The sequence below is a fragment of the Lagopus muta genome, chromosome 28, assembly GCF_023343835.1.
Source record: "Lagopus muta isolate bLagMut1 chromosome 28, bLagMut1 primary, whole genome shotgun sequence".
NCBI classification, from domain to species: Eukaryota; Metazoa; Chordata; class Aves; order Galliformes; family Phasianidae; genus Lagopus; species Lagopus muta.
The window spans coordinates 1,534,993-1,562,731 of NC_064460.1; the positions used below are offsets into that span (position 1 = coordinate 1,534,993).

The 27,739-nt window shown below is 53.6% G+C and overlaps 2 protein-coding genes across 4 annotated transcripts; one reads left to right on the forward strand and one right to left on the reverse strand.

The window, feature by feature from the left end:
• Positions 1 to 684: 684 nt before the first annotated feature.
• On the reverse strand, positions 685 to 20,221 carry GALNT6 (polypeptide N-acetylgalactosaminyltransferase 6). 2 transcript variants are annotated; one of them, XM_048928487.1, is made up of 11 exons: positions 20,095 to 20,221; positions 12,354 to 12,911; positions 11,090 to 11,262; positions 9,705 to 9,854; positions 9,349 to 9,583; positions 7,160 to 7,277; positions 6,868 to 7,068; positions 5,873 to 6,004; positions 4,076 to 4,177; positions 3,399 to 3,551; positions 685 to 1,676 (listed from the first exon to the last, which is right to left on the reverse strand). In XM_048928487.1, the coding sequence occupies exons 2-11, from the start codon at positions 12,839 to 12,841 to the stop codon at positions 1,563 to 1,565; spliced, it is 1,866 nt and encodes a 621-aa protein (XP_048784444.1). In that variant the 5' UTR covers positions 12,842 to 12,911; positions 20,095 to 20,221; the 3' UTR covers positions 685 to 1,562. The 2 variants fall into 2 exon arrangements, with proteins under 2 accessions (XP_048784444.1, XP_048784445.1); XM_048928488.1 differs by lacking the exon at positions 20,095 to 20,221 and adding an exon at positions 16,605 to 16,717.
• Positions 16,732 to 27,500, forward strand: LOC125685462 (uncharacterized). Of its 2 annotated transcripts, none has more exons than XM_048928528.1 (4): positions 16,732 to 16,798; positions 22,020 to 22,240; positions 23,773 to 24,266; positions 25,095 to 27,500. In XM_048928528.1, exons 2-4 carry the CDS (start codon positions 22,123 to 22,125, stop codon positions 25,248 to 25,250), a joined length of 768 nt encoding a protein of 255 aa, XP_048784485.1. In that variant the 5' UTR covers positions 16,732 to 16,798; positions 22,020 to 22,122; the 3' UTR covers positions 25,251 to 27,500. The 2 variants fall into 2 exon arrangements, with proteins under 2 accessions (XP_048784485.1, XP_048784484.1); XM_048928527.1 differs by lacking the exon at positions 16,732 to 16,798 and adding an exon at positions 20,267 to 20,378.
• Positions 27,501 to 27,739: the final 239 nt, after the last annotated feature.

The following is a 27,739-nucleotide window of genomic DNA, read 5'->3' on the forward strand; positions in this document are numbered from 1 at the left end:
TTCCAACCCCACCCATCCTATGGTTCCATGACCTTTCAGGACCCTTCCAACCCCACTATCCTATGGTTCCATGACCTTTCAGGACCCTTCCAACCCAACTATCCTATGGTTCCGTGACCTTTCAGGACCCTTCCAACCCCACTATTCTATGGTTCCGTGACCTTTCAGGACCCTTCCAACCCCACTATTCTATGGTTCCATGACCTTTCAGGACCCTTCCAACCCAACCATCCTCTATTTCTATTCTATGGGAGTAGCAGCACTCAGGTTTTGCTCCTCCAACAGAGTGGCCACAGGAAAACAGCAGTGGGCACACGTCCCATATTCCATGGGCACAAGATAAAAAAAAAGAAATAGGAAAGAAAAGAACACAGCTGTTACATTTCTTATCTTGTCACTGTAGAAAACATGAGGTTTCATGGGGAAAAATTGTCTCTGCTTAATCACCTCTTCGTTTTTATCAGCACAGAAGGGCACACACAGCAGAGGCACAACCTAGTTCTACCCATGGAAAACCTGAGCCTCCAGAAGTCAACACCTTATTGCCAGAATGGGGTTCGAAGGGAGCATTTGAGCTGCAGATAATGAAGAGGACTTCCAGGGCAATGGAATCAGAGCAGGGCTGGGGACTCGGGGGCAGTTCTGGGAGAGGAAACAGAGCCGACATGGGGTCTGTAAAATAAATCATCTCTTTATTTCAGGTCACGTACCCAAAGGTGGACCCTCCCCCTCCATTTCCAGAAGGAGTTTTCCCCAACTATCAATGAAACGGTACCAAAATTGGGGTGGGGGGAGAAGTGGGGCTGGGGAACAGCAGGGACTGTGGTTGGGAGGCCCCAGCATAGCACCCAGGAGCACCCCACAGCCCTGCCCCTTCCTCCTGCTCAGCACGAGGACCAATGGAACCACCCCAAGAAACAACAACATCATAATGACCAAAATAATAGCAATAACAACCCTCTAATGTTTCCCCTACAATCAAGGCTGGGATTTAAGGCAGGTGGCCCCACAGAGCTGCCTGAGGTCCCTCTCCCCTACCGTGAGTGGAGCCACTGGATGCTGGTGTGGGGCTGAGTCCCGGCAGCCACCCCATACATCCCAGCTCCTCCCTATGGGGCTGAGCCCCTGGTCCATCTCCCACAGCCGGGCCCAACCCCACTGCCCTCCTCAGGTATGGGGAAGGAGCACATGTGGGGCAGCTGTGACAGCTTCTGGAATGCCCCAAGGGCAAGTTTGGAGTCTCTTTGATGAGCCCAGCATGAGTCCAGCATCATCTCTCCCATCCAGGCACTAAAATGCAGCACTGGGCTCCTCCATGGCCCCTTTTAGGGTTCCTCCATGACCCCACTTTGGAGCTTCTCACATTATCACCCCGTCTCCACGGGGTTTGCAAAAGGCATAGGGCTGAGTTCAAGGCCAGACGTGAATTGCAGCATATTTAAGGCGTTTTGCTTCTTTTAAATTAAAAAAAGATGATAATATTAAAAAAAATAATAATAATAAGGAGGGGAAAGAGTTGGCTGCCAGTGCCCTGAGCATGGCTGGGTCCCGGTGTGCTGCCATTAGGTGAAGGACCAGAGCTGGTGGAGGTCCGAGGGGTCGCAGGGGGCCATGGCCGGGTGCTTGCCACGTGCTGTCAGACACATCCGGGATGCGTGGTTCTTAATGAGGTGCTCCTGAATTGAGAGAGAGAAAAACAGAGTCCAGCTCAGCTCGGCCCTAAGGATGCGAGCATCAATAGCACAACAGAAGGATGCAGCACCAAGTGCTGTGTGGGGATGCAGCAGTGCATGGTACAGGGATGTTGCAAGTGTGCAGTGAGGGGATGCAGCAGCGAGCACACGGTGCAGGGCTCCAGCACTGAGTGCATGGTGTGGGGATGCAGCACTGAGAGCACAGCATGGAGATGCAGCAACAAACGCGCTGTGTGGGTTTGTAGCACTGAGCAATAGTGCAAGGAACGCAGCACGGAGTGCACAGTGCTGTGGCATCAAGTGCACGGTGCTGGGATGCAATCGTGCATGGCCCAGGGATGCAGCAGGGAGTGCAGGGCTGCAATCAAGAGCAAAGCAAGGGGACACAGCACTGAGCACAAGGCACTGCACAGAGCTGCAGCACCGGGCGCATGGAGCAGGGATGCAGCACCCTATGTGCAGCAATGGGGTGCAGCAAGTGCATGGTGCTGGGGTGCAGCACCAAACGTGCAGTGCCAGCATGCAGCAGCAAGCACCCAATGCAGGGATGCTCCAAGCGCATGGTGGTGGGATGCAGCCCCGAGTGCAAGGCACCGTGCAGGTAATGCAGCACCAAATGCACAGCACAGGGAGGTTCCAAGCACACAGTGCAGGGATGCAGCATCAAGTGCACAGTGTGGGAATGCAACACACAGCGCACAACAAGGATGTGCTGCCCAGAGTTGCAGCACCACTTGTTCCGTGTGTGGATGCAGCATGGAGTGCGCAGTGCAAGATGGCATTGGGTGCCAGAGTGCAGAACCACAGCGCAGGGGCACATTGAGTGCTTGGTGCTGGGGTGCACTGAGTGCACGGTGCTGGGATGCATCACGGTGCTGGAGTGCTCTGAGTGCATCATGGTGCTGGGATGCAATGAGTGCATTATGGTGCTAGGGTGCAATGTGGTGCTGGGATGCATTGCAGTGCTGGGATGCTCTGAGCGCATCATGGTGCTGGAGTGCAATATGGTGCTGGGTTGCACTGGGTGCATCATGGTGCTGAGGTGCAATATGGTGCTGGGGTGCACTGAGTGCACAGTGCTGGGATGCACTGAGTGTGTTATGGTGCTGGGGTGCATTGCAGTGCTGGGATGTGCTGGGATGCTCTGAGTGCATGGTGCTGGAGTGCATCATGGTGCTGGAGTGCTCTGAGCACGTTATGGTGCTGGGGTGCAATATGGTGCTGGAATGCATTGCAGTGCTGGGGTGCTCTGAGTGCATCATGGTGCTGGGGTGCATTGAGTGCATCATGGTGCTGGGATGGGCTGGGATGCACTGTGGTGCTGGGATGCTCTGAGTGCATCACGGTGCTGGGGTGCATCATGGAGCTGGGATGCATTGAGTGCATGGTGCTGGGGTGCACCCTGGTGCTGGGGTGCATGATGGTGCTTGGGATGCCCTGAGTGCATGGTGCTGGAGTGCATTACGGTGCTGGGATGCATTGCAGTGCTGGGATGCACAGTGGTGCTGGGATGCTCTGAGTGCATGGTGCTGGGATGTATCATGGTGCTGGAGTGCTCTGAGTGCATCACGGTGCTGGGGTGCAACATGGTGCTGGGGTGCACTATGGTGTTGGGATGCTCTGAGTGCATCATGGTGCTGGGATGCACTGAGTGCACAGCTTGGGGACGCTCTGAGCACAGGGGATGTTTGCAGTGCTGCTCACCTGCGTCAGCTCCCACTCCTCATCGGGGGGCACACGCATGGGCTGCCCACGGAAGCTGCACTCCCCGAGCTGCACCGGCCCAGCGCCCGCCCGCAGGCACAGCTGTTTGCCCACGTTGTGCCGCAGGTCCCGCTGAGTTGTGTACTCAAAATACTGCAGGGGGAGAGAGCAGAAATGGAGGAGGGGGGCTCAGCAGCCATGTGAGAGGCAGGGATGAGCCCTCGGGGCAGGGGAACGCTCAATAAAGGAGACCTTTTTGGGGCGAGGGGGGGAAAAAAATAGCCTGTAGGGGTGAGGAACCATTCAGAGGGGGGGAAATAATGATAAAATAGTCCTTGGGGGGGGGGAAGAAGAGAAAATAGCTCTGGGATGGGAAGGGATGAGTGCCTTCAAAGTGGGAGCAGCTGAAAGAACCCTCATTGTGTGGGGAAATGCAATGAAATAAACCTCGGGGGGGGGAAAGGGAGGGGGAATGGATAAAGCAGCTCTCAGAGCCCGGATGGGAAGAGACAGGAAAGAGATTGGGGGGGAGGGGGGGGAAAGAAGGGGTAAAACGACCCCGGGGGGGGGGGATGAAGGGATAAAAGAGCACTGGGGGGTGGTGATAAAACGGCCCTCAGGTGGCGGCTTGGGGGCAGGGGAGCAACGAAGAGCTGAGGGGGCAGCGCTGGGCCCACCTGGTTGCCCCCCATCCCGTGGCAGGGATACGTGATGAGCGGCTTCCCGCCATGGTTGTTCTCCCCGACGTCCAGGCAGCTGTTGGTGCCCTCGTTCTTAATCTGCATGGGAAAAAATAAGAAGAATTAATAATTAACAATAATACTCATAATTTTTTTTTTGTTCCAATTAAAAAAATTAAAATGAAAAAGAAAAAAAAAAAAATCATCGAAAGATTAAAAAAAAATAAAAGGCATAAAATCGATGGAATCTGTGAAAGTAAAAAAGTAAAATAGAAGATATGATAATAAATATGTTTTATTAAAAATGTATATTTATTATATAGATTTATTAACATACATAATAATAATAATAAATAACAACAATAACATATATATTTATAATATATATTTTAATTTTAATTATTAATTATTTTTTATTATTATTAACTCTTTATTATTATTTATTTTAATATTTATTAAAATATATATTATGAATATTTATTATTTATATATTTATATATATTTATTAAAATATATATGTATAAATATATATATATATAATAAATATATATATAATAAATACATATAATAATGTATTATATATATATACATATATATTATATATATTTATTAAGATATATATTTATAATATGTATTTATATATTTAGTTATAAATAATTAAAATATATAAAAGAAAAAAAGAAAAAAAAGTATTTTTAAAAATTAAAAAGTTTTTTTCTTTTAAGTCTACAATTAAAAAAAGTTTAAAAAATAAAAAGCGTACAATTAAAGGAAATTAAAAAAATGAAAAATAAAAAAAAATGTACAATTTAAAATGAAAGAAAATCGAAAAGGAAAAAATATATTTGTGAATTAAAAAAATAAAAATAAAACAATATGCATAAAATTAAAAATAAAATAAAATTAGAAAATATATAACAAATAAAATTAAAAAATAAAAAAAATGAAATTAAAAATATATAAAATTAAAAATAAAATAAAAATAAAAATAAACATATATAAAATAAAAATAAAATGTAATAGAAAATGCATAAAGCTAAAAAAAATTAAAAATAAAATATAACAGAAAATGCATAAAATATAAAAATAAAATTAAAAAAAAATAAAAAAGGAAGCAGAAAATAGAAATATATAAAAAGTATAATTAAAAAAGGTTAAAAAAATCGAAAAATTACCAAAAAAAATCACAAAAAAATCTAAAAATCTCAAAAAAAATCTAAAATAAAAAAATTAAAAAATACAAAATAAAATAATGTGAAATAAAAAAATAAAATTAAAAAACCCGAGAAAACGCATAAAATTTAAAAATTTTAAAAAAACTTTTAAAAAGCATAAAATTAAAAAAAAAAAGGAAAAAAATATTAAGAAATAATTAAAAAAAATTAATAACAAAAAACCCAACGCCCCCAAACCCTCAAAGCAGCCCCACCAAGGTTTCCCGCGCTCTGGGTCCCGCTCGGACCGCAGCCCGGCGCTGCTTTGGCTCCGCTCCTTTCCAGGCCGCGCTGCGAAACGCCCGGAGCGACGCCTCCCAACGGCGGGAGGGGAGCAAAGGTGGAGGAAATGGAAGCGGAGAAAAACAGAAGCGGGCGCAGAGGCGGAGCTGAGCCCAGCCGTCAGCGCCAGCAGCGGGACGCCGATGCCCGGCTGTGCGCAGCGATGGCACGGAGCTCCGCGGAGCGCTCGCCTCTTCCTCCCCATTGAGGCCACACGACGTCCCTGGGGGCCCCCAAACCAGCTCTGCTGGATTCCAGCTCCCAGCTGAAGCAAAAACCCGCCGCCTTCTGCACTTACTGCTCCGTAGAAGGTGGGGTTGAGGTCGGGGACAAACATCTCGGGGTAGACGTTCTGCAGGTACCAGGTGAAGTTCCTGCAGTGCAGCCGCTCCCTCAGCCTGCGCCGTTCTGTAATGTCACCATACGTCTTCTATCGGCAAAGGCACGTGAGAAAATTAAACTGACCTCCGGAGCCGGCAGGAAATCCCCCCCTCCAACCCCTCATCCCCCTCCAAGGCCAAAAGCTCCGTCCTCCCCCCCATTGCAGGACCCCAATGGGCACCAGAGCAAAGCTGAGCTGTGGCAAAACATTTTGTTGGGGTTAAAAAAAAAACGTGGCTAGAAAGCGTTACGGCCCAAAGGATTTATTTTCCTTGGTTGCATTTTCCCATCTGCATTTGATTTCATTGCTCTAAGCTGAGCCTGCAGAGCTTTTGCACCTCCTGTTGATCAGACCCAAGTTCTGGGCAGGAGCTCAGACCTCAGGATCCCACAGGAGGGGCTGGAGCTGGATGGGTTTTAAGGACCTTTCCAACCCAACTATCCTATGGCTCTATGACCTTTCAGGACCCTTCCAACCCAACTATGGCTCTATGATCTTTAAGGACTATTCCAACCCAACAATTTCAACATTCAATGGTTCTAAGATCTTTAAGGACCCTCCCAACCCAACCATTCCAATATCCTATGGCTCTATGATCTTCAAGGACCCTTTTAACCTGACCATCCTACAGTTCAGTGATCTACAAAGTCCCTCCCAATCCAATCAACCCATGGCTTCATGACCTTTAAGGACCCTTCCAACCCAACTATCCTATGGCTCTATGATCTTTAAGGACCCTTCCAACCCAAATATCCTATGGTTCTATGATCCTTAAGGACCCAAAGTTCAGTGATCTTCAAGGACTCTTCCAACTCAAACCATCCTACAAATTCTACACTCTTTAAGGTCCCTTCCCACCCAAGCCACCCAAGGATTCTATGACAGCGAGACCACTGCCGGTGTGCAGGTACCTCTCTGGCCATCTGTGCAGCCTGTTGGTTCCTCCTGTAGAAGATCTCTTTGTAGTCATCCATCCAGACCTCAGCCAAGCGGACCTGGTTCCTGGAGATGACCTGCGTGCCCTTGGGGAAGGTGTGGGGGCTCTTGGAGCGGAAGACGTGGCCCACGACAGAGCAGGGGATGATTTCCAGCTGACCCCCACACTGCCAGACCTGCAGAGATGAGACGTGGGGGCTGAGCAGCCCCGGGATCGAGGACGTCCCCCAAAGCAGTGCTCTGAATTCTGTGCCCCCTCAGCCTCACCCTGAAAGACATTTCCACGTTCTCTCCCCCCCAGATCTCCATCTGGTCGTCGTAGGAACCGATGTGCTCAAAGTATGACCTGGAGATGGCAAAGAGACCACCGGCGAAGGTCGGGGACCTACAGGACAGGGAGAAAACATAAGGCTGGAGGGCCTCCATCTGCAGAACAGGTTAAGGAAACACCAGAACGCAGATCTGAATTTCAGGGGACACCACGGAGGGTGGCACTGGGCAGCAGCAGCCTCCCCTCAACCAGCTGTGTGCCAGCCCCAGATGTGATCCCTCGTGCTCCCATGGCCACAGCAGAGGGCACCACGAGGACGGAGCCACTGCCAGCAGGGGACAGCAGGAACACAGGGCAGCACGGCACCGAGGGGCCTCACTCTGTCGCCTCAGGATCCAGGGCAAAGCACGGTGGATTTGATTACAGAAAACCTATCGCAGCAAAGAAAGGCAGAGATTAGCTCGGTGACCAGGCATCCCATTCACTCCTCTGGCTTTTCTAATCTGCTCCATCTGATCTTTAGAAGAGGGAGGCTGGAACAGAAACTTGCTTTTATTCAAGGGGGAAGAAAAAAAATAATAAAATATGAGGACAAAAAGGAGCTCGCTGAACAGCCACGTTCCTGCAGAGAGGAGCGGGGAGAGATGAGACGCTGCTGGGAGCCAGCACAGCTCACAGAGAAAGGGACCTTTATTGGGGCCAGGACGTCTCCCGGGTGACCTCTGCACAAAGCCAGTCCTGCTGGACAGGATGCAGCGCAGCCAAACACAGTGTCAGGTATCCCCACACGGCTGAGGGGCTCAGCAGCCAGAGGAACCCCATTGCCAATGCAGGGACACCGGGCTCCCAGAGCCGAGGCTGTCAGTGGGCAGTTCTGTTATTATTATTTTTAGTTTTTATTTCATTTTTCCTAGGAGAAAGCCCGTTTTTCTGGATGCTTTCTGTCAGCTCCTGCAGCACGCAGCTCCGTGGCACTGTCGGTGTTTTCACAGCTTAACCACCAGCTGCACGGAGCAATGGTGGGGTGAACAACAGATCGACTTCGGGGGGCACAAACAACACCTCAAGCATCCTTCCTGCACCTGCTGGTGTCCCTGTCTGCTTCCTGTGGGCTCAGCTTGCTGCCTGCAGCCAATGCAGCAAATCTGCTGCAAACAGCCCCAGCACACCCAGCAAAGGGTTTGTTTTTGCTGCACAACCCCATGGGGAGCAGGGAGCTCTGCAGCCGTGCTCACCCACTGTAGCCTGCAAACAGGGCAGCGTGCTTTGGTGCTGGGGGGCTTCTTTGCTTGCAAAATTGGGTTGGAAGGGAAGGAAAAAAAAAAAGAAAGAAAACCAGTGCAGCCCAACCCACAGGTAGCATCCTGCTCACCGCTCTGCCAGCTCAGCACCACCCCATGCCCAGGTAGTGGGCTCTGAGTGCAAGAAGAGAAAAGGCAGCAATTAATCCCTTAACGAGAGACTTTGCAAGAACTGAGATTTAGCTGGATCTGGAAGCAACTGAGGAGTGCTATCCTACATTTGTGTCTGTAGATTCACCAAACCTACGCTGAGGTTTCCCTCCCTGCCCAAGCATCAGCTGCCAGAGAGCTCCTGGCCCCAGAACCCATGGGGAAACTGTGCTGGGAATGTAAAAAGTCACAAAGCAGCAAGAAAAATGACAGCTCCAGGCCCCCACCATCCCTGGAACCTCCATGGGGGGCTCACCCAACAGTTCCCTGCCGGCTTGAACTGGGTCCAGTGCTCCAGATGGGGTCTCCCCAGTGCAGAGCAGAGCAGGGAGCACCTCCTTCACCCTGCTGGCCATGCTCTGTGCAGTGCCCCACAGGGAACCATGGGCCCTCTTGGCCACTGGGGCTGGCTCGTGGTCAACCACTGGCCAACTGTTGGCCAACCATCAGTCAACCAGGACATCATTGGAGTTCTCGGCCACTGGGGCACGCTGCTAGCTCACGATCACCCCGTTTGTCAACCCTTGGTCAAAGAGAACTCCACTGGCCATCTTGGCTACCAGGGCAGACTGCTCACTCATGGTCACCCTGTTGGCCAGCCAGGACCCCAAGGTCCTTCTCTGCAGAGCTCCTTTCCAGCAGCTCAGCCCTTGGCCCTCACTGGTATGTGCAGTTGTTCCTCCTCAGGTGTAGGGCTCTACAGGGAGGATGAAACACCCCATGCTCAGGCTTACTTGATGGGGACAGTCTCGTCCTTCCTCCTCTGCCTCTCACGGGGTGGCACGACCTCCCATCCAAAGGTGAGACTCCAATCGAAGTTGCCCCGGCTGTGCTGCTTGCCATACTGCACTGGCTTGGAGAACTCGAAGGTGTTGAGGTCTATGGTGGTGATGTCAGGACTGACGACAGCCGTGGGCTCCTCGGCGATGCGGGACAGGAGGGGCTCCAACCACCCATGGAAGCACTCACCTGGAGCACAGGGAAGGGTGAACCGACCTCACCGGCATCACTTCAATGGGATGCGCCAGGACTGGGGGCTGCATCCCGACCCCAGGGGCACCCAGAGGGTGGTGGGGAGGTGGACACTCACAGTGTGCATCCAGGAAGGTGAGCACCTCGCCGCTCGCCACGCTGGCTCCCAGCAACCGGGCCGTGATCAGCCCCTTCCTCTCCGCCTGCCGCACCACCCGCACAATCTGCAGCTGCTTCACGTAGCGGTCCAACTCGTCCTTCAGATATTCTGGGGGAACAGAAGAGGGTGGACAGCCTCAGGGTGAGCTCAGCCCCTGCTCCTCACCCCCGCCAGCACATCGGGGTCCCCACAGTGAGGGAAGGGGCGTCCCTGCTCTCATTTGCACCCTGCAACAAGGTGGGGGTGACACAAGTCCTCCCCATTCCCGGAGCCTGAGAGGTTTTTGGTTGCTAAAAAAAGAACCATTATGACCAAAAAAAGATCTTTATGACCATCCAGTCCAACCATCAGCCCATCCCCACCGTGTCCTCTAAACCACGTTCTTAAATCAAATCATAAAGGTTGGAAAAGACCTCGAAGGTCATCCAGTCCAACCACCAACCAAACCCCACCATGCCCACCAAATGAAGTTTGCAATTTTGCCCCCACCAAGGAGTGATGGGGGGAAAAAGGGCTCTTGGCTCTGTGGTTAAAGCTCCAGTATGACTACACAGAATTTCATCACTGAGGAATGGATGAGGAGGGCTGTCCTGGGCTCAGGTTTGGAGCAGATCCACCTAACCAAAGGAGGGGTTTGGGAAGGGATACCCAAAGTGTTCGGCAGAGAGCTGGACACCCCAGAAGAGACCCAAAATCTCAGGGGCACCCAAACCGTGTCCCCATCACAAAGTTCCTGGCTCCACGCTTGGCTTTTCCAAGGATTTCTCCTAGCATCTCCCGCCCCGCCCATGCCTGCACACAGCCTGGCCACAACTTCTTGGCCAAAACACAACCCGGATCTCACTGGGGCAGAATGGGAACCGCCACCCAGGTCACCCCGCACCGTGAGTGCATGGGGATGAGCAGTGCTCAGGGCAGAAAACCCAGCAGAGAGCAGTGCTGTGTGAGAAAGCACCACCACACCTCTCCCTGGGACGCTGCACGCTGAGCAACGCGTCGCCCTGCCCCAGGAGATGCTTCAGGTGCAAGAAATCCCTTTATTTTCCAGGTGCAGCACACACAGCTTCACGCACCCTGGGAGGCGGAAGCAGAGCACGAGGGTAAAGTCTGCTCCTCTCCCAGCACCTCGCCGTGCCATTCGTTTGCTTTGGGTGGAACTCATTAGCGAGCCATGTAACAAGGTATGACGTGGGATGAGCAGCTGGGCTTCATCCAGATGGAATAAAAAACCCAACGACGGCTCCAGGCCGTAGGAAATGATTCAGAAAAGCCCAGGAGCGTTTTGCTCCCCATCTTGCAGCCCCATAACAGCCCCATAACAGCCCTATAACAGCCCCACACACCGTCCGTGCTGGCGTCGTCCACCAGGATGATCTCCCTGAGCAGGGCAGCAGGCGAGGCGTGCAGGACGCTGTACACCGTGCGCAGCAGCGTGGACCATGCTTCGTTGTGGAACACGATGACGACACTGGTGGTGGGGAGGGGAGGGCAGCGCTTGAACTTCTGGTCGATGCACCTAGGGGAGGGGAGGATAAAAAAACCCCAAAACAATAAAAGGGAAGAAAAAGCAGAATTTATCGCGGCTATGCACCAGGCATGAAGAAGCAGCGGGGTTGGCGTGCCGGAACAAAACGCCGCCGTCCCCCACCGCGGTGTTTCGCACAGGGGGGCAGCGGCACCGGCAGCCCCCGCAGCTCTGCCTCTTTGATTTCCATTGGGTTTACCTCTTTCCTCCCCCTCCTTTTGCCCCCGTCGCCTCCGGTCCAGTGAATGACATTCCCATCCCACCCCGACCCGGTGTTCCCCCTTTGTGACCGCTACACCTGCTAGGCACGGATAATTGCCGGCCGGCGCGGCTTCTCCCTCCTATTCAGAGCTTTTTTTTCTCCAGGATCCCCCCCCCCAAACCCACCCCCGACCAGGCAGGGGTTGGGGGCACGCTCTAATCCGGGCGGGCGGTGCTGAAGCCGCTTCCTTCACCCCCTGCCTGGGGCTGTTCCACTCTGCTAAGAAAAGAAAAAGTCAGCTTAGGGCTGGGCTGGAAGAAAGGAGGGGAAGGGGGGAGATGCTGGAGCCTGGAGCAGGTACACAAAGAGCTGCTGTGCCATTTCACCCGCTGCAATTACAAATCAAGCATAAAGCAGACAGAAATCGAGAAGAAATTGGGTATTCCCAAGGTGCCAGGCCCACCCAGAAGTGGTTTGCAGCCTCTTTGCTGGGCTGATGCACCTGGTGGTGCACAGGGCTGCTGCAGCACGAGGGCACGGAGCTCCTGCAACAGGCAGCTGCACGGAGAGTGCATGGAGCTCATGCTATGGGCAGCTACAGAGCAAAGTCACGGATCTCATGCAATGGGGAGCTGCATGGAGCTCTTGCACCAGGCTGCTGCATAAAGCATCCACAGAGCTCCTGCAATATGCTGCTGCAGAGCAAAATTGTGAAGCTTCTGTGCTGGACTGCTGCACGGAGAGCGCATGGAGCTCCTGCAGTATGCTGCTGCAGAGCGAGGGCACGAGCTGCAGGCCCAACTCTGCTTTGATTTCCTCTTAACTTCGCCTGAACGGAGCCGAGGAGGCCGGCACACTTTTGGGAGGAGGGGGCTCTTACTCCGGAGGGCGGCTGTCGGGTCCCAGCGCACGCTGCAGGGAGATGCGGTCACTGGCGAAGGCATTGAAGCAGTGCTTCTCGTAGCCCCGCTCCTTCTCCTTGCTCTCCTCTGCCGTCCACTGCTCTTTCTTGAAGGCTTTGCCATCAGCCCCGGGCCCGGAGGGGTCCTGGGGGGGTCGTTCCAGCAGCGGGCGCAGCTCTGCTGCCGTGTAGAAGCCGGGAGGACAGGAGCGGGAGCTGTGGGGCGGCTCCTCGGGGGGCACCGGGGCCCCGATCTGCAGCTTGGGCATGGAGTCACGGAGGTTGTGCACGGCGCCCAGCATCAGGTCGATGACCTGGTCCTTCCCATCGACGATGTTCTTCAACCAGGGCTCCTCACGCGGGTCGCCGTCCCCGACGTCCCTCTGTAGGATGAAGAGGAAGAGGAGGAAGACGGCGCCCACCAGGGCCACCTTCAGCGGGCTGTAGCGGCGGCGGAGCAGCCTCATGCTGTCTGCAGGAGCTGCGGCGCACGGCTCAGGGTCGGGGGGTCCGTGGGGGCTTCATGGCTCCGTTAACCTGGAGGGGAGAAACGCACAAGGGGTTAATTCACCCCCCCATGCAACCTGCAAAGCTGTCAGCGGAGCAGCCCGGCGTCATCGGAGAGCAGCGCCTCTCCCAGAGCTCTTCTCATCACCTGCACCCAGCAAAGCCCCCTGGAACAGCTGAAATGGGCTGAAAGGAGGCTGCAAGACGCAAACCAAACCGCCAGCCCCAGCGGTGCGACCCTGCAAGCCCTGCAGGCAGCAGAAGAATCAACGCGGTGTGCGACAAAGCTAAAACATCAAAAAAAAGTTTACTCCAACACTTGGGATGCAAGGACAGTGCCTTCCCTCGGGCACTTCTGCCTGGGAAGGAGGATGAGTGCAGATCTCTCCGAGCTGTGCTATCTGGGAGCAGCAATCCCAGCACCCGGGGCTCTGCCCCATCCGCCGACCATTCCTCCCCGCTGCTCTTTGTGAGCCGCTGCCACCGGAGCATGGAGAAGCTCCGCGGGAGCCATTCACCGCCATCTCCTCCTCCTCCTCCTCCTCAGGATCAACCCCCCCCCCCCGCCTCCTCCTCTCCCTCCCCCTCCCTCTTTTTTTTTTTTCTTTCTTAAAATGCTTTGGAAGCTGCTCAGTCCCCCCTTCCCCCCCCAGCACCCCGCTGTCAACTTCAAGGGCAGGGAGCTCAGTGCGGGGTCCCCATTCTTCCACGGCCCCATGAGGTTTAGGGGCGGGGGGAGAGCAGCGATGCGCTATAGGGGAGGGGGACACTCCGCCTCCGGGTCAGCGCTTTCAGTGCCCGTAGGGCTGCGGGATCACAACGCCGGCGATCAGACAGCGCTTTATTGCCCGACGTGAAAGGAAAAAAAGCAGAATGAAGGGGGAGACCAAAAAATAAAAATCAATCTCCGCTCAACCCCCCCCTCAGCCCCCCGGATCTCTGCTCATACATTGTTTCTAATCTGAGCTCCCTCCCCCCACAGCTTCACCTTCAATGTTCCTGGAGCTCTGTGCAATGAGGTGAAGGCAGCGTCGGTGCAGAGGAGGAACCCCAATTCCACCCTCCCCAATCCTCTGCTGGCCCCATTGCCTTGATCGCGCTAACGAGCACCTCGTTATCTGCTAACGAACCTCAGCGCAGCACCCTGGGGAAGGTGCACAGCAGCTTCAGCCCCAAAAGGTCCATCCCTCGGGGGAGGGGGGGGAGGGGAAAGGGGGCAAGAAGGGGTCCTACCCTAAACCACCGCCCCATCTCCTTCCCTAAAAGCCGAAAAGAGAAGCCCCCTCCCCCCCCACCCCCAAAGCAGCCATCCGCCCCCTCGGCGCTGACATCTCACAGCAGCCCTTTCCCAAAACTCTCCCTTCCTTTCCCACTAAAGTCCCGAACGCGTTTGGGCGGGGAAGGGGGGTTTTCACGGGGCCTCCGTAGGAACCGCACTGAAACGTGGGACGTCCCGTCCTCCCCCCCCGCTTCCCCTCCCCGTGTCCCATAGGAGCGCGGTGACATCGTGACAAACTCCCGCAGGGCTGAGTCACCCGCAGGGCGCGTCTCGGGGGTGGGCATTGCCACGAGGACATTTCCAGCCCAGCACCGCACAGCCCCTTCCCAAGGTTCAGAGCCACCACCGACCCCCCTCTCTCCCCTCCCAGAGCCTCCCTTGGCCACCGCAACCCCAAAAACTCCCTAGACCACCCCAAAACCGTCCCCAGGATGCACGCAGCAAGAGCGACACGTGCAAGCTGTTCAGAGAGAGTTATTGAGCCTGTTGCATTCAAAAGAGGTTTTAAAGGAAGGAAAACAAACAAACAAACAAACAAAAAACAAAATAAAAGAGAGAAAGAAGAAATAAACGGGGGAATAAAAAGGGATTTAGGGCAAAGGGTCACCAGCACGGTCACAGCCACGGGTGGCAGCAGGACAGTGCCCATGTGATGGGACAGCTGCTTCCTCCTTGGTGACAGAGGGAGGAACCCCAGAGGCTGAACTAGAGATGTTCTCTCCCTTCCCCCCCCTCCCAGAAATAAGCAATAGTGGGAGAACAGCAAAACGATGACGATGATCACAGAAGGTAAATAAAAAGGCAGAGGCATCAACGCAGCACAGAGCACGGCCTCACCTGACACCACCCTCGGCTCCACGTGGCAGCACAGCCACGTTGGTTGGGGTGCCAAGGGTGTTTGGGAAGGCAAAAAGCCAAGAGATGCAGCAGCCCCACACCTGTGGGATTTCCCCTTTCCCCACATCATCATGGGAGTGCAATGGAACATCTTTAATTTTGAGCAGATTGGGAAAAAGGGAGCGATGCTGGGGGGTAGGAGAGGGCGTGAGTGCTGTGGGAGACCCCAAAGATGCAATAGGGTGGAAATGGGACTGGGATCAGGGAATGGGGCATGAAGGCTGGGGACCCAGTACTGGGAAAGAAGACTAAAGGCTGAGACCAGGACCTGGACTCAAGACCAGAGAATGGGGACAAGGGATTGAGACAGGGATCTGAGGATCAGGGAATGGGACCCATGACCAGAGAGTTAAGATCAGGACCAGGAATGGGATTGATGATCAGAAAAGGAACTGAGCACCGAGGTCTGGGACCAGGGAATGGGACCTGAAGATCAGGAGCACAAAGGAAGAAACTGGGGGTCTCAAAGACCAGGTTCCTGGGGGACCCAAAGACTAGACTGGGGACCTGGGGTATCAAAAGATTATGGGCCTGATGGAACCCCAAAGACCAGGGACCCAGGATACCCCAAAAACTGGGAACTGGGGACCTGAAAGACTGGGGGAACCAAATAGCAGAGACCCAGGGGGGACCCCAAAGATCAGGATCAGGGGAACCCTGAAGACTGAGGACCCCAAAGACCAGGGACCCAGGAGGGACCTCAAAGACTGAGGACTCCAGACTAGGGACCCAGTAGACTCCAAAGATTGGGACCAGGGAGACCCCAAAGACTGTGGATACCAAAGACCAAGGACCTGGGGGACTCCAAAGAGTGGGACTTGGGGCACCCCAAAGGCTGAGGACCCCAAAGACTGGAACTAGGGAGACCCAGAGGACCCCAAAGACCAAAGAACTCTGAGGATCCAAAAGACCGAGGGCCCCAAAAGCTGGGATCCCAGGGGGACCTGAAAGACTGGGGACCCCATGGATGGGAGACCTGGGAGACCCCAAAGACCGGGACTCAGGGGGATCCCAAAGACAGGGGACCCCAAAGACCAGGACTCAGGAAAGTCCCAAAAAGTTCAGACCCCAAACACTGGGGATCCAGGGGGACCCCAAAGACCAGGGACCCCAAAGACCAGGACTCAGGAATGTCCCAAAAAGTTCAGACCCCAAACACTGGGGACCCAAGAGGACTCGAAAAACTGGGGACCCCAAGGATGGGAGACCTGGGGGACCCCAAAGACTGGGGACCCCAAAGACTACGGACACAGGAGACCCCAAAGACCGGGGACAGGATCAGAGACAAAAAACTGAGATCCAAGCCAGGACCGGGACTGAAGACCCAAGACTGAGACTGGGACCAGGACCGAATTCTGGAACGAGGAACCGAAATCCGGGAACCCAAGACCCGGACCGAGCACAGAGGATCTGAGACCGGAACCCGAAACAAAGACCGAAAATCGGGACCGAGCGAGCCGGACTCAAGAGCGGGACGGAGATTCCAAACCGACACCAAAAACACGAAAACCGAAACCCACAAACAGCCCCAAACGACCCCCACTCACCCGCTCCGGAGCGGCGGCGGCCGCGGGTTCGGGGCCGCAGGTGCCGTCCGGGGGGCGGGGCGGGGGGCGGGGATGCAGCCGGTACCTGCCTCGCCCCGGGGCTCAGGTGAGCACCGCCAGGTCCTAACGCCGTCCTCAGCAACGGAGGAACGGGGATCGTAAGGGATCCAAAGGCTGGTGGTGGGAGTCCGGAGGTTGGTGGGGGTTTATAGGGGATATAATGGGGGATGGGGTCGAGGTGAGGCGCTGGGGGGGGGGATTGGGGAGAGACTGGGATGCTGGGGGGTGGTAGGGATTAGGGTGGGTTGACATCAGGGTGCTGGGAGTGGCTGGTGTCCTCTAAGGGAGTGATATGGGAGGTGTGGAGAATGAAGGGGATGTGAAGGGGACAACACGGGGTTTTGCACTTGGGATGGAATAATCCCAGATACAGAATCACAGAGTCACAGGACGGTTGGGTTGGAAGGGAGCTCCAGGATCACGGAGCTCCAACCCCCCTGTGCCATGCAGGGCCACCAACCTCCACGTTTCACAGCAGCCCAGGCTGCCCAGGGCCCCATCCAGCCTGGCCTCCAACACCTCCAGGGATGGACGGGGCATCGCAGCCTCTCTGGGCAGCTGTTCAGCCCCTCACCGCTCTCACAGCACACAACTTCCCTTGACATCCAACCTCCAGCTGCCCTCCCTCAGCTTCATTTCCCCTCGTCCTGCTGTCATCTCCCCTTTCACAGAGCTGCCTCCCCTCCTGTCTGCAGGCTCCCTTCAGGCACTGCAGGCTGCACTCAGCTCACCCCCAGCCTTCTCCATGCTGAATGAGCCCAGCTCCCTCAGCCTGGCTTTGCAGGGAGGTGTTGCAGCCCCTGCTCATCTCCAGCTCCTCTGGACCCTCTCCAACAGCTCCCTGCCTTTCCTGTCCTGGGGGCTCCAGCCCTGGATGCCGTGCTGCAGATGGGGCCTCACAAGAGCAGAGCAGAGGGGGACGATCGCCTCCCTGTCCCTGATATACGTAGAGACTCCCTGCAGAGAAGGACCTGGGGGTCCTGGTAGGTAAAAGACTGAACATGAGGCAGCAGGTTGCTCTTGCAGCTCAGAAGGGCAGTGATCCCTCAGAATGGGATCCTATGCTCCATCAGCAGGGGGGTGGCAGTGGGACAGGGAGGGGATCATCCCCCACTACTCTGCCCTCGTGAGGCCCAATCTGCAGCATTGCATCTAGGTCTGGAGGCCCCAGTAAAAGAAAGACAGAGAGCTGTTGGAGAGGGTCCAGAGGATGAGGAGAGGACCATGAAGATGCTCAGAGGGCTGGAGCACCTCCCCTATAAAGACAGAATAAGGGATCTGGGCTTGTTCAGCCTGGGGACGAGAAGGCTGCAAGGGAACCTCATTGCAACCTTCCAGTATTTAAAAGGGGATGATAAAAAGGAAGGGAATTGATGTTTTGCAAGGGTAGGCAGCGATAGGACAAGGGGGAATGGGGTTAGATTGGATGTTGGGGAGAAGTTCTTTACTATGAGAGTGGTGAGGTGCTGGAACAGCTGCTCAGAGAGGCTGTGGATACTCCATCCCTGGAGATGTTCGAGAGCAGGTTGGATGGGGCCCTGGACAACCTGGGCTGGTGTCAGATCTGGAGGGTGCTGGCCCTGCCTGTGGCTGGGGGGTTGGAACATGATGGTCTTTGGGGTCCCTTCCAACCCAAGCCATTCTGTGATTCTTTGAATAGGACCCATAGTGACCTTACAGCCGTGTGCTGGGAGTGAGAGGCTGGTCGAGGTCATTGAGTCCTATAGAGGCCACAGGGCCTATCATAGCTTGGCACCAGCGTGCTGGGAATTACCAGCCTGGAGAGGCCATAGGGGCCTGGAGAGGTCATAGGTGCCTATAGAGGCCACAGAGACCTATAGAGGTCATAGGGGACTGATAGAGACCTATAGAGGCCATAGGGACCTATAGAGGTCAGCAGGGGCCTGGAGAGTCCATAGATGCCTATAGAGTCCATAGGGGCCTATAGAAGCCAAAGGGACCTATTGATACCATAGGGACCTATAGGTAGGGGCCTGGAGAGGCCATAGGTGCCTATAGAGGCCATAGGGGACTGATAGAGACTTATAGAGGCCATAGGGACCTATAGGTGCTTGTGTGGGCCATAGGGGCCAATGTGGGGTGCTGAGACCCAGCGAAGCTCTGAGCCCAGGTGTGCCCTCCCTACTCGTGCTCAGTCCTCGTCCCACCTCATATTTGTTATTATTCTCACTGTTAATTACTCTGGCTCTCCAAAGCCTCCCTCACCCGTAGCTCAGTGGTTGCACTGTGCAGCAGTGTGAACTTAAGGTCATTTTTATCAGGCTGTGATAACTGCTGGCAATGCTTCTTTGGGTGGCTGGACACACAGACCATCGAGGCTGGGATTTGCTAATTGCTCCCATCTCTGTCATCCCTATTCAGCCTCTGTCTTCCCGCTGAACTCCTGATGGCATCACTTTGCTGCTCTCCAGCTGTGCTGCTGCAGGGCTGCTTGTCCCTGCAGCCTGGGATGGAGCACAGCCCCAGCTCTGAGCACCCCATGTCCTTATCCTCCAGCCCCACGTTTAACACTAGGTGGTGGTATCACCATGAAGATTCCAGCTGAGGGCGGGTGGCTGCTATGGCAGGGAAAGTCTCTGCTGTACTGAGGACTCCACGTTAAAGCTGAATTGGCTTTAAGGTCCCTTCCAACCAGAGCCCTTCAGTGGTCCTGTGATCTTTAAGGACTCTTCCAACCCGAGCCCTTCAATGGTTCTATAATCTTTAAGGACTCTTCCAACCCTAAGCCATGCTGTGATTCTATGATTCTGTGGTAGAGATGGTGTGAAAGAATTGTTTGCAGCCCCTCTGGAGGATGTGGTTTGAACAACATGGCAGGTGTAGGCACAGGCAGCCCCATCAGCAATGGATTCCGATGCGTGGAAAAAAATCATAGAATCACAGAACTGAAAACGTCCCCTAAGACCATCCAGCCCAGCTCCAACCCATCCCACCACGCTCACTGACCACCCCCACAGCCCACCACCTCCCTGGGCAGCCGGTGCCAATGCTTGGCTGCTTTTTCAGACGAAGCAGAGGATGAGAACCTCCCGAGTCTTCTGTGCATCCCAGCAGTGGTTGAGATGCACAGAAGGGCAGAGGAGCGCGAGGGAAATGCCAGTGGGGAAACCCCAGGGGCCTCTCCAGGCTCCTGAAGGCAGGAGGCACGAATGCTGGGAGGGTTTTAATCTCCTGCTGAGCATTTTGTGTTGGCTCCCATGCTGTATGGGGGATTTGAGGGATTTGAGCTGGGGTGGAGTGAGAATTACTTTGGATTATTGGGATGTGAGGTTGAATATTAGCTGCCTTATGGAGGATAAGTCGGGCAAGGCTTTGAGGCAGATGTGCAAATCCCCAACACATTAAAGCACCAACACGTTCCTTGAGAAGGGCAGGGGGAAACCGAGGCACAGAACAGACGACGGCTTACCTGGCACGGAGCAGAGGAGAGCCCAAACTCACCGCCGTCGGCCTTCAGCATCGCCTCCCGGATTCTTGAGAGCTAATTTTAAAGCCCTGGGTTTGCTGCCTGTAATTCACTGCTGCTATATTTCCTGTCTCTCTGCCGCGCTGAGGTTTCACTCTGAGCACTGAAAAACTGAAGGGAAATTCCCTGCCCCGGATTTTTCTGTTAGAGAAACTTTTTCAGTTGCGCCCAGAGGCCGATTCTGAGCTGTGGCCACCAGGATTGGGGCAGGAGAGCCCCCCACCACTGTAAGTGTGCTCCCCAAATTGCAGCCCCAGGGCTTCACCGGGTCCCCGTTGGGTTATATGGAGAGGTGTGGGGTGGGGGTCGGGATTTTTGCTGTGTTAAAGCAACCCCATTCCCCAGCACCGGGGGAGAACGTGGGTCGTGCCCCTCTGAGCCCTGATCATCTGAGTCCCCAGTTGCTTCTTTAATTGCAATTTGGGAAATGCTTCTCCGGGTTACACAGGAGGTTAAGATCTCCCGTCCCCTTAATGACAAAGTGGTAATTTGGGGGGAAATTAAGACGTGGTTAACTACTGAGAAACCAGCAGGGCTCGTTCAAAATCAATATGGGCTTGTTGGGAATGGCAGCTCCGAGTCACACACGTCTTAATAATTAATTGGCACGGTTATATATAACTCCTAGACAAAATATATCCTCTTAATCTTTAATTAGTTAGCTGCTTTGCAGGTTTTGTGTGCTTGGTTTTCAAGAACCAGCGGGGGCCCAAAGAGCTGAGAGCGCGGCGCAGCTCCCATCACAGCTCGTTTTGGGGTGAGGAGCACAGGGAGCCCAGTGCTGAAGGCGACCTTGCCGCGGTGTCTGCAGTTCTCTTGGTGCTTGGAGCGTTCCCTTCAGCTCCACTGGGATTTTTGCCCTTCATCCCTCTTGGGTTCCCACGTTGCTCTGGGTGGCGGAGGAGTTGTCCCCAAAGCCATCAGCTGAGCCTTTAATTACAGCACCGGGGCTGAAATTCGCAGCGCTGAGCGGTGGCGAAGCTGGAAACAGGAAGCAAAGCTGATTTGCATGTTTATGCTAATTGCGATCGCACAAATCTTTCAAATCAAAGCGTGCGTTGCAGATGGCTTGCAGATTTACACCACGCTTTGGCTTTATTTATTATCTTTCAGACTGGTAATAATTGGTGCAATATGGTAAAACTGGAAAGCCTAATCCACAATACAGCTGTTAAAGCGAGGAGAAATGCGCTGAACACAACATGGAGAGGTTATTTTTCGTGGTGACAATATTTGGCTAAAGCAAACCTTGTGGGCACGAGCTGGATTTTCATGTGGGGTGTTTTCAGGAGCAGAATAGGGCAGCTCAGGGCTGAGTGACTGAAGAAATGGGAGTTGTGCCCCCATGCTTGGACCTCTTTCCCCTTTGGGGTTCATTGCCAGGAGTTTGTTTGCTCTCACACTGCTGCAAACAAACAAACAACAAAAAAAAGAAGTTATTTCTCCAAATCATGGAATCACAGCTTATCTGGGGCTGGAAGGGCTCTTAAAGATCACAGAACCATAGGATGGTTGGGTCGGAAGGGACCTGAAAGATCACAGAACCATGAGATGGTTGTACTGGGAGAGAACTTACAGATCTCAGAACCTTGAGATGATTGGGTCGGAAGGGTCCTTCAGATCATAGAACCGTAGGATCGTTGCTTTGGAAGGGTGCTCACAGCCCCCCAGCCCTCTCCCTGCTCCGGACAGGTCCAATCCCTCCATCAGGAGGCCTTGAACTTCTCTCTACTGTTGGCTGAGAGATGGAGAAGTCCAGCTCAGCAGTTGGGTTATCCCCTGCTTTGGACAGCATCACTTCCCTTTTCAGCTTTTTTTTTTCTTTTAAATTGCAAGAAAACTGCAACCATGACTTCTTTCCATCACAGTGAAACACCGACATCTCCAGAGATCCCGCAGCAGGACGGAGCACCGTGCTCCCCATCGCCACGTCCCCTCCTTGCTGCCTTGCTTCCTCCCTGACCAGGTGTGATGGAAATGGGTGAAGTTTTCCTCCAGCTGTGCCAGGAGGTGGCCAGGCTGCGGGAGCTGTGCTCCAGGCAGAGCGAGCTGCTGCAGAAACTGAGCGCCAGGAAGGGCCCCGTTGTGGGTGAGCAGTGGGGCTGGGGACGGGGGGAGGTCGTGCTGAATTGCTCCTTCACTGCAAAGAGCAGATACAGGCTGATCGCAGGGGATTTCAGCCTTTAACCTCATGCTGCTGAGAGGTTTGCTGCCAAAATGGGTGTAATGAGGAAGCTGGCTGCAGGCACAGCTCCCTGTGCTGGCTGTCACGGTGTTTGGGCTTTGCCTTTGCAATCCAATGCATGGCCACACGTGTGAGTCTGCTGAGAGCCACGCTAAGCCACCCCAGGCTGTGATTTACTCTGGTAAAAGCAGGGAGGAGCTGTGCCAGATGGTGCTGATGGCCTGGAGACTTTATGGGAAGCAGGCATGGCGGTGGTGTGGCCTCCAAGGGCTGCACGTTGCCCATGCAAATGCTCTCGCCCACCCCAGCAGCCTGCATGGCTATCCAAGCCATGGCCCTCCTATTCCCCACCGTGCTCTGGGTGCTCATCTGCTCCCCTCCAGCACTCCAAGTAATGAATCCTGCAGGGTCCTGCAAGCTTTTCCCAACCTTACAGGCTGTTTCATGCAGTCAGAAGGTCTTTGCCCAAGCAAAGAGCTGCCACGTGCTCTTTCAGCCCTGTGGCCGCCTCATTTCCCCACAGTGAAGAGGGTGAGCCTGCAGCATGGCCCTCTGCACGTCTTCTGCATGGGGCTGGAACGCAGATAAACATCTCCAAGCAGCACGCGGACCAATGCCATCACGCGAGGACGCAGAGATATCTCATCATCTCCCCTGGTGGGGCAGCTGATGCTCTTCCTCCAGCTCTCAGCCTTCTCTATCTCTCTCCATCTGCAGTTTCATGCTGGCCCAGCCTCGTATTTCTTGCCATCCCTTTTCTGTGGGGGCAGCGAGCTTTGCTTGCCACAAAGGAGATAACACTGGGCTTTTTCACTATAGCACAGACAGAGAATGAAGCAACAGGAAGGGAAAAAAATGTAGATGGGATGCAGCCCAAACTCACCCAGCCCTTGGTGCAATGTCTTTTGGTTCCAAAGGACCTCTCTGGTACGAGATGGGGGTTGTTAGGATGAGTGAGTTTTGTGAGTGCTGGATGAGTTGGCACCAAAAGGCAGAAAAGGAAATTGTCTCAGTTTGGATGCTAATTTAGTTATTTGTGGTGGGGGTAGAAAAATTAGTCAGCTTGCTGTAATGTGTCGCTATATTTAACGATCTTTTTAGGCTGCTTTCCCTTAATTGCGTATCTTGTGGTCATCGCTGGATGGAAGAGGCTCCCAGTGATAGGATGAGAGGTGATGGCCTCCCATTGCACTGAGGGGGTCAGGTTGGGTGTTAGGAACAGTTTCTCCTCTGGGAAAGTGGTGATGCATTGGCACGGGCTGCCCAGCCAGGTGCTGGGCCAGCATCCCTGGGGGTGTTCAAGAAACTGCAGAGATGTGGCACGTGGGGATGTGGGGTGGGTTGGGGTTGGACTGGATGGTCTGGGACGTCTTAGTGATCCCCTATGAAAGCACAGAGCCCCAAGACTGACCTCTCTGGCTTGCTTTCTTTCCAAGACATCCCCATGTCTCTGCCCATCCAGTGCACAGAGGACGCTTGGACAGAGGGAGGGGAGCAGCTAGCAGCCAGCCCCCAGGTGCACCCCAAGGCCCCGCAGGGCTCTGCCCACCCTCTGGCCCCACCAAATGCTGCCCACACACTGCCTGGTGCCAGTGGTTGGTACCCAGCTTGCAGTGACCTCGGGGCTGGGAGAGCCACCCTCCCAGGGGCTTTTGGCAGCAGCCAGGCGGGGAGAAAGGAGAAGATGCTGGTAGACACATGGCTGGAGGACTGTAGGAGGACTCCTACCACCAACAGCCCTGAGGAAGGAGCAACAGCTTGCTGCAGCCCACAGGAATTTGTGACACCGAGCAGCGAGGCTGAGCACTCCTTTCTGACTATCCTGGACCTCTATGAAGCCCCAGAAGCTCTTGGGAGGGAGGCTGCTCCCAGCGACAGCGCTTTGTCTGCTGCAGAAAAGGTGCCAGTGGAAATCCGGGGACCTCTGAAGGTAAACATGAAGGGGTCAGAGGTTTCTGTCTGCTCTTCCTGGTGTAAGGGCACCTGTCCATCTCATCATCATTCTCTCCTTCACCCTTCCTGTAGGGTGGGGAGCTGTGGTTGTGGTTACGCCCTGAAACTGATTTCAAGTGGAGTCAGGTCCATGAAAACTCCATTCCAGCACCTGGTGTGCTTTGGGAGAACCCCAGTGACCCTTCCCAGCTGAGGGATCCTTGAGGCAGCCTGTATCGACCTCTGTTGGATCTGCAAATTAAATCAGCTCTGAATTATTTCCTTCAGTCTCTCTGATTCATACGCCCCCAAACACGGATTCCAAAATACATCCTGAGATGCATCCCCTCATTCTTGCTCAGCCTTCAGTGTGTGTTATGTGTGGGGCACCAACACTGGGCTGGCCACTGAGGGTCTCTGAAATGCCAAACTATTCTCCTTTAATTTCTTTTCCTAAATGAGACCCTTAGAAATTATTTCATGGCTGCTGTGGTGACGCATCCGTGGGGAAAGCTATTGATTTTTGGCCTGGGTTATATTTAGAAGCTGTTTTCTTCTTAAGAAGAAGGAGAAGAAGGAAAGAAGTAGAAGCACTGTCTGTCTGCTGAAGTCCTAATGTGCCTTATCAGCACTCCGATGGTAATGGCACAGGAGGAAATAAATGCTGCTCCCCATTTGGCTCCTTTTCTCACACTCTGCCCCGGGGGAAACAACAGGCGATGGGAAGACCCTTCCGGGATCCTGCAGTGGATGCGGGGGGTCTGAGGGCTCGACGAGAGGCTGTGTCTGTGTTCCCACTGATCTCTTTCCCCTTTGCTCCCTGCAGACGTCCTGGACACCTGGATGGATGCTGGAGGACGCCGCGCTTGGACCCGGCGCAGCTGCGGCTGCTCAGATGTGTGACATTTGCCAGGCGACCTTCCCTGCAGACACCGCAGCTCAGGCTGACTATTTAAAGCACGTCTTAACCCACATGAAGTAGGGCTTTAGGACTTTGTGCTCAGAAAGCCATGGGTGTGCAGCTGTGAGCGGCACAACGGGCTCCGGACCTGCATGAGATGCGGCTGCTGGGGCAGCTCAGGCTGCAGTTCCGTTCTTTGCCACCCGGATCGGTTCCTGCTGTGCTGCCTGGGGGCTCAGCGGGGGTTCTGGGTGTGTTTCGGCTCATTGAGCTTCATGGGTATCAAAACTGCTTCTGTGCTGAGCTCCAGATGCGTGTAGGAGGTTTGGGGAGCTGCAGCTTAATGGGAAGTGGACGTTTTTTTTCCAAAGTTCTCTGTAACTGGAAAATGCTGAATTTTTAATTTTTTTTTTTCCTTGAATAGAGACATTTGAAAGCTGCATTGTTGCTTTTTCCAAGAACACAGGAGGGGGGATCACCATGTTTTCATGGCACTAAATCTGAACTCGCTTTTGGAGAGGGCGCCAGCGCCGCATGCACGATGCCACCCACCCTGCAGCAATGCAAAGCTCCCATCCCTATGAGGGGCACAACTGAGACCCCTCCTCATTAAAACCCCATCAGCTCTGGCTCGTTAGCTCCTGGGAGTTTAATTACTATCCAGGTGGGAGGAGGCTGCTCGAAGCCCATAGATGTGGGGTGGGCTGATGGGTGTAGGGAACAGCAGAACAGGAAGGAGTTCCTGCCGTGCAGCAGCCAGGTGGGCACATGGTGTTATTCTGCCATATCCCTTCTAGCTGGAGAGCCATCTGCAAACCCAGAATGAAGATTGCACTCTTCCATTAACAGCACACGTGATGCTGCTGTTCTATAATGCTTTCTCTCAATACGCACCCATGCGCTTTGTGGAGGAATTCACCTGCAGAGCTGAGGAAACAGCAGGGCAAAACGCAGATTAGCTCCAAATCATCGTGTTTTGTTCTTTTTCTTTCCTTTGGAAAAGCCTTATCTCAGACCTTTACGCTTAACAAGTAGCTCTGAAACGGATCTGGCATCGCATCTCTGAGGCAACTTGCGTTTAAATCGACGTCCGGCGTCTCTGCTTCCATGGATCGAGATTAATTCCCGTCTCCAGCTCCAGAATCTCATCTTCAGCAGCACAGATAACAGCAATGACTCGAGGCTCTTCCCAGAAGCGTAGCTGCATTATGAAGCAATGGAGCTGATGATGAACATCTGTGTGTCCCGAGGGCAGGGACTGACTTGCATGGGGCAGCACCGGGTCCTGGCAGTTTGGGATCTGCAGATTTGGGGTTTGCAGTCTGGGAACCATTTTCCAGGATGGAGCCCTCAGCTCTCTTAGAGCTGCATCTCTGGGCTCAGTTCCTTCCATGCAGATTCTGGAGCTGCTCCTCACCCTGAGCATGGACAAGACCTTGACTTGGTTGGGGTTTCTTACAGTGCTGCCTTCCCATTGGCATCTCCAACAGCTCCAAGCTGCCTCCTGTGGCTCCCTGATTTAATTAGGCAGTGGCATAATTCTATGGTGTTTTCTGCTCTTCTATAGGGCCTGGAAGAAAATATCAGTTTGCAGCTTGCAGAGTTGCTAGAAGCACCAGCTCTGACAGCGCTCTGCATCAAGAAGGGCCATAAATTCATTTGGCATAATATTGTAACAGCCATCCAGAATTTGCCAGAAGGAAGAAAACCAACCCAGTTCCTCCTGCTCTGAGAGCAAGTCCAATAAATTTAATTTAAAAACTGTGAGCACAGATGGCTTTTCTCAAGAGTCAAAGCAGTCGTGGCAGAGGGCCGACTTCTGAGAGATGCGTTTTGTGATGAGATGCAGGTGTGTTTGCATGGCACAGTTCAAATTAACGGGAATAGTGTGAGTGTAGAGCCCTACACCCAAAGAGGGACAACTGCATGCACCGGTGCAGGTCAAGGGCTGAGCTGCTGGAAGGGAGCTCCGTGGAGAAGGACCTGTGGGTCCTGGTGGCTGACAGGGTGATTGTGAGCCAGCAGTGTGCCCTGGTGGCCAAGATGGCCAATGGTGGCCAACAGGTTGACCAAGGGTTGGCCACGAACCTGCAGTGTGCCCTGGTGGCCAAGAAGGCCAGTGGTAATCTGGTTGACCAACAGCTGACCAGCAATTGACCAACCATTGACTATGGGCCAGCAGTGTGCCTTGGTGGTGAAGGCCAGTGGTAGATGAGTGGTTGACCAGCAGTGGACAAATGGTTGACCAACAGTTGACCAAAGATGGACCTCAAGCCAACAGCGTTCCCTGGAGGCCAAGAAGGCCCACTGTTGGCTGCACAGAGCGTGGCCAGCAGGGCAGGGAGGTGCTCCTCCCCTCTGCTCTGCACTGGAGGGGTTTTGGGATTGTGTGACAAATCACTCTGGGCTCATTTAGGGCCACCCAGACCTCGAGTTTTGGTGTGATGCTCTGCCTGTGCTCCTTTCCTGGTGACTCAGGCTGGGGCTGAGCTGTAGAGGTTCTACCACCATCTAACTTCCCTGCATGAACTTTCTCAACGTGCTTCGTTGTATTTTTAGATGTTGAGTTG